Here is a 15,664-nt window from a genome sequence, read left to right as displayed (position 1 = left end):
AGTATGTTGAAAAAAAATCATATAAAAGTCATAGTATAGTATGTTGAAAAAAAATCATAGTATAGTATGTTGATAAAAAGTCATAAAAAAGTCATAGTATAGTACGTCGTCACATACATCCGAAACAGTCACATTTTACTCTGCACTTTTCTTTTAACCCTTTATTCTATATTCTTTATATTCTTTCACCTACTCTCCACTGTCCCTGTAGTTAATATGTAAGCCTCTTTTTGTTCTAAAAATCTTCATCACTTCACACAGCAATTTGAGATTGTGAGATAATAATGACAAACTTAAAACAATTCAGCAACGGTATTGTTTGACCAGCTGCGACATGCTTCAGGTTCATTCCCCTTATCAATATCAATATGAATATACGTCGCCATCTAGCGGACAAAAACGTGTACTACAGCGGTGCTCACACAATGTAGTTAAGCATGACCTTAACTGGCTTCTACCCTGTAGTCTTTGATATATCAGCCCTCTAATGAAGACATGCCCCAGTTCTATGAATCTTTTTTTAGATGCAAAACATTTTTAGTACAGTAAATAGTTTATAGTAAAAACGTGTTTTTACCAGTCATCTGTTCCGTTACTGTGGCTGACCAATTCTTCCTCAATTTAATAACAGTATGGTATGCCATTATAAAATGAGAAAAAAGGTTTTGGTATAGTATGTTGTAAAAACACCATATTATAGTTTGTCACAAAAAAAAATCCTAAAAATGTCATAATGTCATAGTAATAAGTACTCACAGTATATAGGATGACATACAAACTTGTAAAACCTAGCATAGAATATACAACAATAGTATTATGTCATAAATAAAATAGTCTAAGACATAGTATAGTATTTCATAAAAACAAATTATTAAAAATAGAGGTATAATATGCTACTACTGTCACGGAGGGAACTCTTGATGAGGACTCGGACGCAGGTGTTAAGGTTCAACTGACGATCTTTTATTTCCAACAAAAAGGCTCAGGGAAATCCCTGGAAACAAAACCTCTTTTAGCGAGGCAGGAAAAAATAACTAACAAAGCAGAACTAAAAACTCTGATTTAACTCAAAGAGCAGTAAAGTTAAAACGGCAAAAGCCAAACCAAAAATCACTTCGCAAGGAAGGTATAATACTACAAATAAAAAAGCTCTGATTCAACTCAAAGAGCTGGATGATCAAAATGGCAAAATGCAAAACAAAGTCGCTCTTACAGAGGAAACTAGAAACAAGAAACGAGAAACAAGAAACAAGAACGGGATAGACAATACTAAGGCTTGGACTTGCTGATCACATAAGGCGGGTGTGCAAGGCAAAAGGACATGACACACTGGCACAGGACAAGGGGAGACGCAGACTATAAGTACACATGAGGGAAGTGGGGGAGCAGGTGGAGACAATCAGGAATCAGGGAAGACAATCAGACTGGTGACACATGAGGAAGGGCAAGGAACCTGAAACGAGAGGAGAGTTAATTTCCAAAATAAAACAGGAAGTCACAAAACAAACGTGGAGACAGGACAAAAACCCAACTTGACATACAGGTGTGACAACTACAACATTTTATGGCATATTATAATCTAAGTTATTATTTTATTAAGGCACACTGTACCATGACCTTTATATTGGCCAATAAAGCTGTTTGATTGAGACATTCTGTACTTCATGCTTCTGTTGATGACACTGTACGAGTGTACAGCCGGTGTAGTGACCAGAAGTAAACCATATCTGCATGTGGACAAAGACCAGCGCTGTCTTTATCTTCTGGAACTAACTTTTCCAAAATATCTACCTCATGACTACAAAGTGACTTACTAGATTACAACTCCATGGAAAATGTCTCCCATCTTTGTTATCTTTGTTCAACTTGAACACACTCAATTCAAGCACATATTTACATGAATACAGACATAAAAGTACGTCCTCGTATACTTTAATACACATATTTCTACTGTGTTTAACATGTTTGTTCTCGTTATTATTACTGTGCTTAGTTTTGGAAATATTAACAGTGTCGTTATTGATATTATTACTATTAAAACCTTGTGAACATTCATCCACAATACTGACAACATCCAAATCAATCCAACACATTTTTCTGTCTCGCTATCAACAATTAAAACACAAGCACCGTGTTCGCTACACAAACCCATCGGCCGTACAAAGCTGAGCCTGTTGGTCATTATGTACGGTGGGAGAAAAGACAAGAGCTGGTGCGTCTTGTGACCTGTTCAACGTCTAGAGCTCCACGGGGCTAATCAGACGCGCTCTGTTCAAGAACTTTAAGAGCATCTTTATTTGTGTATTCTTCCTTCTAGGAGACACTTCCCTCTGGCTTCTGTGTGAAGGTACGGTCCCCAATATACTTTACATTTTCAACCCATCGGTGTTCAGTGTGTTACTTGTTTTGTGTGTACAGGTGTAGATACGAGTTCATATTGAACTACTTTCTGAGGTTCAAGACTAAAATGTCTAGATGGAAACTTCTCAACCGCTTCAAAAGTCTGTAGCAATATTTTTGAGTTAATATCAGTAACAAGCACAGTTCCTCACATCCAGTCAGTTAAAGCCTTACTGCATTTCAAAGAACAGTGATGCATTCTGGTTAATGTGTAGTATTTAAAACCACTCTGACAATGCAATACTACTAAAGACTGCCGTCCCCTGTCCATGCATCGTGCAGAAGCCCTCACTCTACTCCTACAGAGTTCACTTTGACAGTGTTGTGTAACTCCAGCACTGTGTGGGAGGCTCATTTAACATTCTGCCTCCATGATGTTTTTCACATCTTTTTTTTTTAATTGTCTTTTAATTTTTACAAGACATTCCACAGATAACTATTTACATTTGTCCTTTTTTGTGGTGAAGTTATTCAAAATTAAAAGAAAGGACGTTGACAGCAAATTCAGCCCCTGACGCCTACTGGAGTTTGCAGATTTGTATTGTAATTACTTAAACAGTCTCTTCTTCACGGAAACAGCAGCTGCTGTTCCTGATGAAGACACACTGATGGGTGATCTATTCAACAACTCAAACTCAAAGATTAAACAACTTTATGACGTCCAAAGAGTATGTTGCAATGGGTATGTTAATGATCAAGTTGTCTTGGTGGAAGAGGCTGAAGAGTGTACATTCAGTCCTGCATACCAAAGGAAAAGCACCTTGTGGACGGAGAACTCAGTTAGTACGGTAGCAGCGTAGAATCAACAGTGCATCGATCCTTTGCAGATTTCTATGCAGGTGAGTCATTTTATTTTTGTTGCCTCATGTTTTGCTTCTGTCAACGTAGAGCAATCCTGAATGTGTTCTTCTAGAAGCGCGGTGAAGATGAAGTTTGAGAACATCCTGGAGGAAATCGACGGCTTTGGGCCTTTCCAAATCGCCATCATCGTCCTGCTGTGCGCCCCTCGAATAGTTCTGCCCTGTCACTTCTTACTGAACAACTTCATCGCCGTGGTGCCTCCTCACCGCTGCGACGTCAGCGCGCTGGGTGCCGGAGGACTCTTCGGGAACTTGACTCTGGAGCAGAGGCTGACCGTCAGCATCCCCGCGCGGGAAGACGGCGGCCCGAAGTCCTGCGAGATGTTCGCGGAGCCTCGGCTTCAGCTCTTAGCCGACGGCTCCGACGGCGCCGACCCGCCGACCGTTCGGTGTCAGAGCGGATGGGTTTACGACAACTCCACCTTCACTTCCACCCTGGCAACAGAGGTACAACCGAGTCTTTATCAGCATCAAACTCTGTGTTTAGGATTCATTTTGATAGGTGACCCCTGATCTGCTCTTGCAGTGGGACCTGGTCTGTGATAGAAAGAGCCTGACACAAACCACCAGCACCATCTTCTTCTTTGGGGTGATGATAGGCGCCGTTGCTTTTGGATTCCTCTGTGATAAGTATGTGACTAAAAAGGCTCTCCAACTGTTTTACGATGAAGCAAACATTTCATTTAAATAGTTCAAATGGCAAATCATGTTGCATGTACTTAAACGTACAACATCAAAGGGGAAATTCGCCACCTTTCACATGGACACACATACTGTTTCCACACCTGCAGTCTTTAAGTCCGGTAGATAAAGCCACGCCTTTGTTCTTTGCAGGTACGGGAGGAAGAACACTCTTCTGGCCTCCTACATCATGGCCATCGTGTTTGGCTTCGCCAGCGCGTTCGCAAACTCCTACGTTCTGTTTGCGGTGCTGAGATTTCTCACCGGGTTCGGACTGACGGGAATCAGCATCAACTCCATTGTTCTCAGTAAGCCGACTTGAGTTGGAAGATAATGCAACGTCACGTCTCGTGTTCTCAGGATGTAATTTGAAGTTTTGAACAAGCATGTAAAGTAACTGCATTACCATTGATTTATTATTATTATTATTATGTCATTCTCCTCACCTTGCAGGCATTGAGTGGGTCGACACGCGTCACAGGTCGTTTACCGCCGTGATCGGCAGCCTGTCCTGGTCTGCAGGCAACATGCTGCTGGCTGGGTTTGCCTTCCTGGTGAATGACTGGCGGACGCTGATCATGACCGTCACAGCTCCACTGGGCCTTGCAGTTTTGACCTGGTGGTAAGAGAAACATTTCACCATGAGGTCAACGAGGTCAAGTTCCTCTGAATAAATCAGCATTTTAAATCTGAACCTGTTGGTGGCGGAGGAGACCTTCACTGACTCTCTCCAAAATCAGTGGGCCACTGATTTGAACTATTTTCAATATGATTGCAGGTGGATTCCGGAATCTGCCCGCTGGCTTTTGGCTCATGGGAAAGTGGAAAAAGCTCAGTTTTACCTGGACAAATGTGCCAAGTTCAACAAAAGACAAAAAGTCTCATCCAAATTGAAACTGGAGGTAAGTTTCAAGCGTGATTTTTTGTATTTGCTTTGTATACAGGGTAGTATGTGTGTATGTTTTTTCATGATTAAATACATCGTTCTGATGTTCTGGTGTCGCTAGAGTCCATGGAGAAAATCCACATTCCTCTTAAGGAGCAAAACATTCTAAAGTCCAGCTGAAGCTGACGTGTTTCTGCAGCGTTCTGTTAACCAGAATCAATTGAGTGTCTTCCAAAGTGACAAAAACACATGCAGGGAATTGTACTAAAACTTTGATATGGACATGTAAGAATTGCTTGACCAGAACATGTGAATCTACCCTTCAAACATTGCTTCTCTGCCTCTGTTCAGTCACTCTGCAACACAGAAAATCAAGACAAAAGCTACACATACCTTCACCTCATCAAGACCCCCAAGATGAGGAGGTTAACTCTGCTGGCTGGGATCGTGTGGTGGGTTTAATCTCTTCAAACATTCGTATTATTAATTCAGTAGAAATAGAGATGTATGGAAGGAGACGCGTCAAGCTACAGCAAGCATAAGAAGCGACGATTTGTTCTTCACTGCGCAGGTATGGAGTGGCCTCGACGTATTACGGAATCAGCTTCAACATCAGTGGGTTTGGTTTGAACATGTACCTCACGCACTTCATCTATGCTGCCATTGAAGTCCCTGCCAAGCTGACGATATACTTCTGCATTAACATCTTTGGACGGAGGAAGTGCCAATCAGGCACGCTGCTGCTGACAGGGCTCTGCATCGGCATCAACGTGTTTGTGCCAGAAGGTCATCATTACACACATTAGATGATCGCACACGCCTCGGTATCTGCGTTGTTTTGCATGCGATGCTGACGTTTAACACGCTTGTCTTGTTGTTGTTGTTGTTGTTGCTGTTGTTGCGTCGACTGCACCATGTAGGTCTGTGGCATGTGCGTGCTGTCGTTGCCGTCCTCGGGAAAGGCCTCTCAGAAGCTTCCTTCACGACCGTCTTCCTCTACACAACAGAGCTCTACCCCACAGTGGTCAGGTCAGTCACTGTTGTGTTTTACCCTCGCATCGTATCAATAGGAACTCAGACGACCGCCGTTTACATGCATGTCAGTCCAAAATGTCATCACTTTCGCCATTTTGTCCTAGTAGAGATTTGTGTGAAATTGTCATAATTAGCATATGAATTCTTGGGTCATGGTCAAAAGGTTGTGACATTTGACACGGGGAGTTCATCCTTGAGTCCAAGTTTGTTTTTTTTACATATTTGAAGGAAGTCCTTCTTGGTGCTCCCGAGGCATCACATTTACAGGAAATGGGAAAGACGTGTTCACAGTGACCTTTGACCGCCAAAATCGGACCAGTTAGTCCTTTAGTCCAAGTCGACTTCTGTGCAAAATGTGAATAAAGTCAGCCGTGGCGTTCTCCAGATATGATGAGACGTGAGGCCACAGCTTTGTGGAGGCTTGAAAATGTCCAAAACGGTGTAAACACACGTAAAGAAGTGTGACTTCCCTCTAAGTTAATCTTTGTAATTTAATATTTAGGTTAAACATTCTAATCATCCTTTTATTAATGTGTCAAATTAAGACAATCCGATTCACTGAGATGGATCATTTTATTATTATCAATAATTTAGCACAACTTTGTTTTGAGTCAGTTATTTCAGTTTTGAAGGGATGTAAAGGGGTGAGGTTTGGAGAGTGATTTACTCTCTTAAGAGTCCTGAACATGTCCGATCCACAGACCCAGAGAAGGTCACACAACGACTACAGAGGGCCGATATTAATAAAGCCGGCGCTCATCATTTACCTTCCGTCTCTCCAGGCAAAACGGTTTGGGCTACACCAACTTCATGAGTCGTCTGGGGGTGTCAGTGGCTCCGCTCATCCTGCTGCTGGAGGACGTGTGGACGCTTCTCCCTCAGGTCATCATCTGCTCCGTGGCCGTCTCTTCTGGCCTGGTGGCTCTGCTGCTTCCAGAGACGCTGAACGAGAGGCTGCCGGAGACCATCGACGACGTCGAACAGCCGAGGTCGGTAAATGAAGACGTGGCGACATCTGGTGGTCAATTTATAATTTTAATTTTAATTTTCACATCCTGACTTTTTCTTATAACACCACGCCATAGTCAACTTGGCATTTTCACTGGATTAGGTATTATAATAACAACAATAACACAAATAAAATAATTCATTAGATCAAATAAAATATCTCCATTTTACTGAGAGTTTTAAGAAAATTGCAACCCATTCCTAAATAAACAGAAAAGGAAGGCGCACTTCTCCTTTGACCAAATAAGGTGTCGTGTCTCCTGCGTCCCTGATTGTGAACTCCTCATGCTCTTTTTGATGAATGTGATTGGCCTGAAGCCACATGAACACGTGGGTTCCTCTTTGGCTCATATGTACGTGTCTGTATGTGAAAGGTTGTCTGTTCAATATGAGTCAAGAGATGTGTCATTCATGGAAGGTCACAGTTATGAGGTGTCGTGTTGCACTGCATTATGTTATAAGTTACGTTGCTTTTGTTTCGTTTCAGGGGAAACCAGGTGTCCTCTGACTTGGCGGAGTCTCCGGCTGTCTTCCTGGAATCAAAGAGCGCAACTGACATTTAGCTGCGAAGAGACAATTCAAAAACAAAGGGCTTTGTTTCACGTTCATACACAGAGCTCTGTACACCTGGTTATCACAAGTAGAACATGTCGTCATCTCTGCTATTTGTGAGACGATTAATTAAGGTCAAAATGTTGACGTGTTCACATGTTGAAGACGATGTATTTATAAGCTACTGTAGAGGAACAATAGTTCAGATGTTGTCTTTGTTCGCTGATTGAAGTGTTTCACGTGGGTCAACAGATCTCTGGTTGTTGTGTTGTGAGGAGGGACCAGGCCGTCACTCTTAACATGTGACCCCAACTGAACACATGGTCTCCCTGCTGGAAACACAGTAGAAGCACAGCCTCTTTCCCACACGTTGTTCTTATATCGCGTCTCTCTCTGTGTAAAAGGTAAGGACGTGGACTGAGGACACAGGTTTCAACATCTTGTTTTAAAGGAACAGCCGGTGTTAAAGGTGGGACTACACCCCCCCCCGCCTCTTGTGCGTTTTAGAATGCAGATGTCACCAGATTCTGTGACCAGGGTGCGACATACCCGGTGGCTATCCGGGGGTCCCCCCCCCCCCCTCACTGCCGAGCGCTCCAGTTTTATGCTGAAGTCTTCCAGACTAAGTATGCAATTTACAAGATTTCATAGATGCACGCCAAGGCAATCAATTAGACCGCACACATCACCGGGGCGAACGTCGTTAACAAGAAGGCCACTCGCACAACCACGCGACGTCCACGCCCTGCAGCGCTGTCACTGTAGTCATCGTCTCACGCAGCAGCACGTCCGCCACTGTTCAGTCACGGCGTATGCCGAGGCCACGTTGTTTTGACCGAGTGTGACCGCGATTGGTTCAGGGTTGCGCGGGGTAATGTTAGGTAACTGCGCAACAGTTGCACTGCGGACCATTTGCAGCAGCGACCACGCGTGGAAGAACGCCTTACCGGCAATCAAAACGGGTGTTCAATACGTGAGGAAAACACCACAAACTATATCTTTATGTATCTGAGAATGAATGTTTTGAATATTAGTGAATACTTTAAAAGCCATTTTAGGGACAATAGCAAGTGACAAAGCATATCCTATTCTGTGACGTCATTAGGAATTTCAGCTATAATTACATACTTTATCACATAAGCCGTCTGTTTTACCGTAGGTGTTGCCAAAAATGAAATTTTGTCCCTAATTTTGACAGCTGTGTCAAAAATCTATGACATGAGAGGATCGACTGTACGACAATATTGTCAGGTGAGATGTTAGTGCGCTACCTAAAGTAGTTCCAGTACAAAGCACAAGGTGTAGAGGTAGTAACGATGGAAGCCAGTGCATAGTCTTATGTCTTATATATTTATATATAGACATACATATCTGCCCAAGAGGTTAGATTTTACAGTCAAATGAGTTTCTTTTGCGGTTGTACTGGGAATAACCATCTCTAGACAATAGAACATACATAGAATACATGAAAACAGCCATTATGAATAGAAACTAAGAGAAAATAGCATAAATAGAATGCACAACATGAGATGGAAAATAAAACCCACTAATAATAATAATAATCATAATAACAACAATAATAAGATCAGTAGCCACATTTGTAGCATTCACATTCATCAATGAGAGGGTCTCCATCCTCTGTTCTGTTCTACATCAGTGGTGGAGATTTCAAGACAAAAAACTCAGAAGGTATTTTGCCTCAACCAATCGGCGCCTAGTTATAAAGCTATAAATAAACCAAACAGAACCCACACAGACTCACCACCGATCATAAGTAAGCATATTTTAGGCTCCTCAGAACATCTTATCTTATACGAGTGTGTTCAAATAAAGTGCATGTAGCAGAGTTAAAAGAACTACAAAAAGAATGTTAAAAACATGTGTGTGTGCAGTTTTTCACCTACAAAACAACAAGCAGGTCCTAAGAGTTTATGTGTGTCTTTATGGTCTTCAGGTTTGTTTTAATGAGCCAAAGCTGAACACAAATCAAGCCTCAATGCAACAGTAATCCTCCATTGAACCTTTCTCCAGAGACGTATCCTTTTTTTGTTAAGTACTCCTCGCTGTAGTGCTGCTGACCGCTGATTTCTAACATTAGCATTAGCATGCTACATTAGCATTAGCGTGCCACATGCCCGTTAGAAAGCATGTGCACAGATGTGTTGATAGTGACACACTTGCAGGGTGTTCCCCCTGAGGTCCTAAGAAACTCTCATTAGATAATATTACATTTTTAAACTTTTATCTATTTAGACGTTTATGGGGATTCTTCCTCTGGATTTTTGGAAAATAAGTTCTGTGGCAAACACAAGTTCAGTTGTCCGGCTATAAACAGCACAGTCGCACGAGCACCGGTGTACACAACAAGGCCAAGGTGATGTCATTTTGTAGTCTTATTTAGCCACTCGTTAGCGCTTGTTGCTTTTTTTAAGACGCATGAAAGCTTCAACAGTTCACCAGAAGGGTATTTACTGCAGATCAAAACACCAAAATCTCCTTAGCTCGTGTTCACCACAGACCTTATTTCAGGCATCTAACTAAAAAGCCATTAAAAAGCCCATTGACTCTGAGACCAGGAAACCGTGAACCGCAAGAATGTTAACTCATTTCCAGATTTTGGGACTCCAGCCAGCGGCCACTGGGACCAACCCTAAAGCTCTTATTTGCCCCCGAAAGTAAACCTGAAAGATAGAAAACTTTTTGTTGGTGTTAGCACAAAGCCAGCATTTGTCATTCGACTGAATAGACTCCATCTTGGGGACGGTATCAAGTTGTTACGACACATCCATGGCCAATGTTGTTTGCTGCCAAAGCTTTTGTTAAATTCAACGATCATGTATGTGTTTATCAGGAGCAGAGCCTTCCCCGTTCTAGCTTGGTTGTAAGTGGTCACTTCCTGGATGTAGAAGGCTTCACAGCACTTAGACCCAAGCTAAGTGAGAGGTTAGCCTGGGGCTAAAAAGCTTTCACACCGGCAGATCCAAAGTGGGCTAAACCCAGCTTTAGCCCAGGGCTCGCTGGCACTGCTCTGGAGGATTAGCCTCCAGTTTGCCGTGTTATCCAGTGAAATTCAACTACAGACGGTTTTAAGAGCTAATCTGAATAGCCAGATGGTTTGTTACACCGGCTGAGAAGCCGTCGTTGGAAATTGTTGATGATGACGGCCGAATTTCAAAATCATACTCGGCCGATATTTGGATGAATCGTGAGAATAGAAAACATCTCCTCCAAAGAGAGAAGCCTTCAGCGTTGCTCACATATGCAGACGAGGCCGTCCGAACTCATCCAAACCCAAATAATAAATGTTGTCATATCAAAAAGGTATTCTCATGCTGTGGTGCCATCCTGATCTCACCACTTCACCCTCTTCTAATGAAGACAATACCCAGGCTGGGACCTTGGCCTTGGTGGATATCTCGGGGACGAGATAATGTGTATATATGTATATATACACACTCTGTTAAACCATTCTTTGTTGTTAGACCTCCGAACCATCTGTGGGAAAAGAGCTCTATCCATTCAGCTGAATTATTATTATATATCTCAGGACAGCCCCGAGCAAAGAATATGCTATGTGTGAAAAGCATGTACAGCGAGTATCTCTGACAGAACGTTGGCTTTGGTAGTACGTGTGGTCCCAGACTAGATGGTTGTGCTTTTTGAAAGCTGCATGTGCTCCTCAAAGCCTCGTCTCCACGGACTCAGCCACAGTGTCCACGGTGGGCGTCGCGTTCTCTCTCCGACTTTGGTTGCGGCAGCAGGGCAGCGCCTGCAGCACCTCTTTGAGCCCTTTGGTCATGAAGATGTAGAGGAAGGGGTCCACCAGAGGGCTGAGGAAGAGCAGCAGGTGAGACACCAGCCCCAGGTACGTGACCGTGTCCTTAAAGGACAGAGCCTCCAGGAGGATGCTGAGGATGAAGGGGACGTAGAGGAAGGTGTAGTTGGCCCAGATCGCACCGATCCCCCACACCGACCTCCTCCTCTCTGGGGTTTTAGGGTTCGATCGGGAGCAGATCAGGGCCCTCCAGGAATCCACGGCAAAGAAGAGGAGGAAGGGAAAGGGAGCGAGCAGAGACACGGCGAACCAGAGGTTGTACCGTAACACGGCGAGGGCCATGACGGCGAACGGAGCGGCCCACGTCATCAAGGTGACCGCAGGGGACTGCCTGATGCTGCCGCAGCAGCCCAGACACTGCGGGTAGGCCACCATGAGATGGCGCTCCTGAGCTATGACCAGCATGAGGGTGACGTTGGTGACCACGCCAAAATAGAAGATGAAGTCGGTCGGGTTCGAGGGCCCGGGCGTCATGTCCTGGTCCACACTGGGACGGCCAAAGAAACTGATGATGTCAGAGACCAGGAGGAACACGACGTGCATGGGGATTTTGTTCTCACCTGGAACAAAGAAGCAGAAATGATCAATACCGATACTTCTCATTGTTCGTACCGCTGTATCCATTACCCCTGATGCTATTATCACCAATGACAGGCCCATCAGTGGTGCTGATACTGGGACTCAAACTCATGTGATACACTGATACTGCCGACTTGACACCAGTACTGGTATTGATACCCACCCAGCCTTCTTTTGGGGGCTTTTTTTCTTACTCTGTCATGTGTTCTTAATGAAGCTTTTCAGGGTGAATTAAAAGCTAAATCTAGCAAAAGGTATCGAGCCAAGCCCAACTAGAAACGCAGCGCTGCAATTCCTCTCGTGTGTAGGAGGCGGCGGCATACTTAGTAAATTGCTACGGTATACATTACGTCAGAGCACAAACCTTTGGACAGATTCTTGAGGGTATAAATAGCCAGTCCGATGGCGGGCAGCCCGACGCTTATCGTCAACCAGTTAATCACTTGAGCGGCTGGTGCGGCAGCGTTGCCGGTGTGGTTGCCAGTGACATTGATGCGGACGGGGTCAGTCGCTGTTACTGTATTGCTGTCAGCCATACGGGAGCACACTGTAGCTATTTATGTGTTCAGCTGTTCAGATGAGCGTTGACATGCCGAGTGTTGCTGAGCTGATGTGGAGGATGCAGTACGTTGATTCACTGTAGCAGTACTCTGTCGTGGTACTCTGTCGTAGTACTCGGTCTAAAACAAAGACCACAATCAGTCCACAAATGTACAAATGTATAAAGTAAATGAGTGTATAAATACACTACCTCTGACTGAGCTTCAAGGAGAAAACAGCGCTGTAGTCAGACGACACTGAAACATACAGAGTGGACAAAAGGAACTCAGGGAAGTGAGTTATTATGAAGTGGTTTTCATATTTTTTGCTTGAAAATGTAAGTTTTTGGTTGCAGTATGACTTTAAAGCAGCAGTAATCGGCTTGTGGCCAGTAGGGGGCAGATACATGTGAAAACAAGCTGACAGAAGCACCTCCCTGACATATTACAAAGTTATTATTGTGAAGGTGTTAGAGAACAGCTGTTTATTCACACATTTGAAGTGAGGTTTGTGTCCACCTGACCAGCGTTTATCCAGTACCTCACCCTCATTTTTTGCAACTCTTTCTGGATGTTTAGCTCCTAACCGCTGCGCCTTCATCCCCAGCGAGTCGCTGGCTGTGTCTGTTTGATGTGGGTTGCTGGGCGGGGAGCGCACCGCGGGTTTACTAGCGCTTGTTTGATTAAAACAGCTGCCAGCTGCTGCTGCGAACAGGGTTGATGAGAGCCATTAGACCGAATCATACGTAACCGAACTACGAGCTGAACGTGGCTAGAAAGAGCAGGTGAGTCAACACTGCTGAACATCTGTCAAATAAACTACTGCGGGTTTAATATTCATCTAAACATTCCTTCCTTTCTCTCATAATTTACACGTTTGAAAAACACAAATGGAGCTCCATTCTTTTAAGTTTCCAAATCATCTTACCTGCAACAAATGACGTCACCTTTCCTCCATTTGTCTTGTTTTTTTAAAGACTTAACTGCTACAAAGAAAAAAAGAATCTTGAAATGATTTCAAACGAGCGTTGACACCTGTTCAAACGTCTCAAATGAAGCTGAGAGAGCGAGAGACGACTGGTGCGTCTGGATGTCAAAGTGTCGGTGCCGGATGGTGTTCAGGTGTTCTTATCTCCAAAGAGCTCAGCTGGCTGCTTTGAATGGAGGCCTGGATTGTGCTGAACGCTCTCCATTGGTTTCAATGGATCACCCTGTTGTGTTCATGGTAATACATGGGGTGGGGGGGGGGGGGGGGGGGGGGGGGGGGGGAATATATTTGCATCAATATATATATATTGCAGCAATCCTTATCTTAAATTGCATTCTTGTACATTTGCGTGGCTCAACAGGACATAAAAAAAGGGTCACTGACAATTTCACACGACGATCAATTCAAGGAGCGCCGCTGTCCGATGATGTCATCCAGGTTATCTCTCACTGGAGCGTCAACAGAACGGCTGTGTTACAGACAGGAAGCCACGGAGGGTGTGTCTAATGAAAGACACTATTGAGTTGCATTATGGAAAAATTAAGGATTCAGATTCAGATTCTTTTTTTTTTTTTAGCTTGAGGGCTAAAAGAGTCCTCAATGCAACAACAATGCAGTACTAAGTTACTGGATTACTCTATTAAGTACTGAAGGCCTCCATTGTGTCTGTGTCATAACATGTGCTGCCATAGCGTGGATAGCATGTTCAAGTTCATACGCTGTATGATGTTCAAGCCCTCTGAGGCTACATGTGTGCTTTTGGGCTCTACGAATAAATGAATCACAGGATGTGACTTGTTGAGGGGGACGTGTCTCTCTGTCTCCACATGAGACACCATGTCTCATTTATAAGACAGTGGCCGCTGGTGTCAGTGACACAGATATTTAAGTTCATCCTCTGCTGTCTCTTTTACAAACTCAGTGTCTTCAGACGCATCAAACCTCTTAAAGGAGCGATGTGTCGGTTTCACGCTATTCTGGGGATCAACAACAACAACAACAACAACAACAAATGCACTTAACGGCAAGAAACCCTGACTCGGTTACTCACGATAATCCACAGAGTCGTGAGCAGTTTAGTGCATGAAACTGTGGAGTTTTGGCACTTTGAGCACCAGAAACGCGAGAAAACGGAGAAATCACCAGAACCAAAACAATCTCTGTTGATAAAAAGCAGGTGACTCCAGATGAATCGTCCCCTTAAAGTGGCAACGAGCCCCGCTGATAAGACATCAACTATTGCCCCCAACCAACCCGCACGAACATCAGCCACGCTTAATTTGCATACAATAATAATAACAATAATAACAATCACTTCTGACTGTGGTTTCATTTTATGACTGCTCTGGTACCAAACACAAGTCATACAATCATGAGAAGCCCACAGCAAAGCAAGGCAGAAACTGCATCACCGAAAGACCGACTCACTGAAGGCCTAAATCCATCTCACACACACACACACACACACACACACACACACACACACACACAAGCATGAAGTGTACTTGATGCGTTTGTTAGAACTCAAGGACACACACGGTGTGTTTTGGTGAGAGGCGCTGAAAGTAAACACGACTTCTTTTAGTAGGTTTCACGACTACACAAAGAAGAGCAGGGACACGCGTGTGTGTGTGTGTGTGTGTGTGTGTGTGTGTGTGTGTGTGTGTGTGTGTGTGTGTGTGTGTGTGTGTGTGTGTGTGTGTGTGTGTGTGACCGTCTGTGCCGCTGGGATGCCGGTCTGTAATCTAAAGTACTTTGTAATCTGAAGAATGCGATACCGAGGCGTCCCACGCGTTACTCCCACGAGTAGCGAAGGTGTCGGTGACGGTTGTTCGCTTCCTGCGGTGGCACGGTTACAGAATATTAAGCAGTCCGCCCCCACGGGCCGGATTTATCGCCCAGGGGCAATAAATTCACAGCCGTTTGTCGCGTTGACAGCGTCGTTGGGTCACATGAGCATTTCAGTGGCACCGGCACGCGAGGAGCGTCCTCGTAAAACAACGGAAGACAAACAAGCAGCGGCGGGCTAAATGCAGCGTCCGCAAACATAGGACCAGCGATGAATCCTGGTGACGAGCAGCCAGGACCACAAACACGTAGTGCTCCTTATGAGACTAAAGCCAGCATGACATTACATTACATTACATTACATTACAGTCATTTAGCAGACGCTTTTATCCAAAGCGACTTACAATAAGTGCATCAACATTGGTAATCAAAAGAACTACTAGTCACCAGAAGTCATGAGTACATTTCCTTTAAACAAGCATCTAAGAGCCTGAAGCAGAGCATAACTCAGAG

General features: G+C 44.1%; 2 protein-coding genes across 3 annotated transcripts; one reads left to right on the top strand and one right to left on the bottom strand.

The window, feature by feature from the left end:
* Positions 1-3,127: 3,127 nt before the first annotated feature.
* slc22a7b.1 (solute carrier family 22 member 7b, tandem duplicate 1) lies at positions 3,128-7,446 on the top strand. Of its 2 annotated transcripts, none has more exons than XM_068734511.1 (11): positions 3,128-3,239; positions 3,317-3,707; positions 3,787-3,890; positions 4,095-4,249; positions 4,395-4,563; positions 4,720-4,843; positions 5,179-5,279; positions 5,399-5,613; positions 5,748-5,856; positions 6,645-6,851; positions 7,358-7,446. In XM_068734511.1, the coding sequence occupies exons 2-11, from the start codon at positions 3,327-3,329 to the stop codon at positions 7,431-7,433; spliced, it is 1,641 nt and encodes a 546-aa protein (XP_068590612.1). In that variant the 5' UTR covers positions 3,128-3,239; positions 3,317-3,326; the 3' UTR covers positions 7,434-7,446. The 2 variants fall into 2 exon arrangements, with proteins under 2 accessions (XP_068590612.1, XP_068590611.1); XM_068734510.1 differs by having other exon boundaries at positions 3,314-3,707.
* On the bottom strand, positions 6,885-12,401 carry si:ch211-132e22.4 (adrenocorticotropic hormone receptor). Its single transcript, XM_068734512.1, has 2 exons — positions 12,201-12,401; positions 6,885-11,817 (listed from the first exon to the last, which is right to left on the bottom strand). Exons 1-2 carry the CDS (start codon positions 12,370-12,372, stop codon positions 11,102-11,104), a joined length of 888 nt encoding a protein of 295 aa, XP_068590613.1. The 5' UTR covers positions 12,373-12,401; the 3' UTR covers positions 6,885-11,101.
* Positions 12,402-15,664: the final 3,263 nt, after the last annotated feature.

The sequence above is a fragment of the Cebidichthys violaceus genome, unplaced genomic scaffold (genome assembly GCF_023349555.1).
Source record: "Cebidichthys violaceus isolate CVI_PGR_0920_01 unplaced genomic scaffold, fCebVio1.0.p SCAF_64, whole genome shotgun sequence".
Lineage (NCBI taxonomy): Eukaryota > Metazoa > Chordata > Actinopteri > Perciformes > Stichaeidae > Cebidichthys > Cebidichthys violaceus.
This window is presented reverse-complemented; position numbering and strand designations above follow the sequence as displayed.

Coding starts and splice junctions, on each gene's coding strand:
- slc22a7b.1 (XM_068734511.1), top strand. CDS start 3,327: ATGAAGTTTGAGAACATCCTGGAGGAAATCGACGGCTTTGGGCCTTTC. Junction 5,614..5,747: donor CAACGTGTTTGTGCCAGAAG/GTCATCATTACA, acceptor TGCACCATGTAG/GTCTGTGGCATGTGCGTGCT. Junction 6,852..7,357: donor GACGACGTCGAACAGCCGAG/GTCGGTAAATGA, acceptor GTTTCGTTTCAG/GGGAAACCAGGTGTCCTCTG.
- si:ch211-132e22.4 (XM_068734512.1), bottom strand. CDS start 12,372: ATGGCTGACAGCAATACAGTAACAGCGACTGACCCCGTCCGCATCAAT. Junction 11,818..12,200: donor CCTCAAGAATCTGTCCAAAG/GTTTGTGCTCTG, acceptor TCTTTGTTCCAG/GTGAGAACAAAATCCCCATG.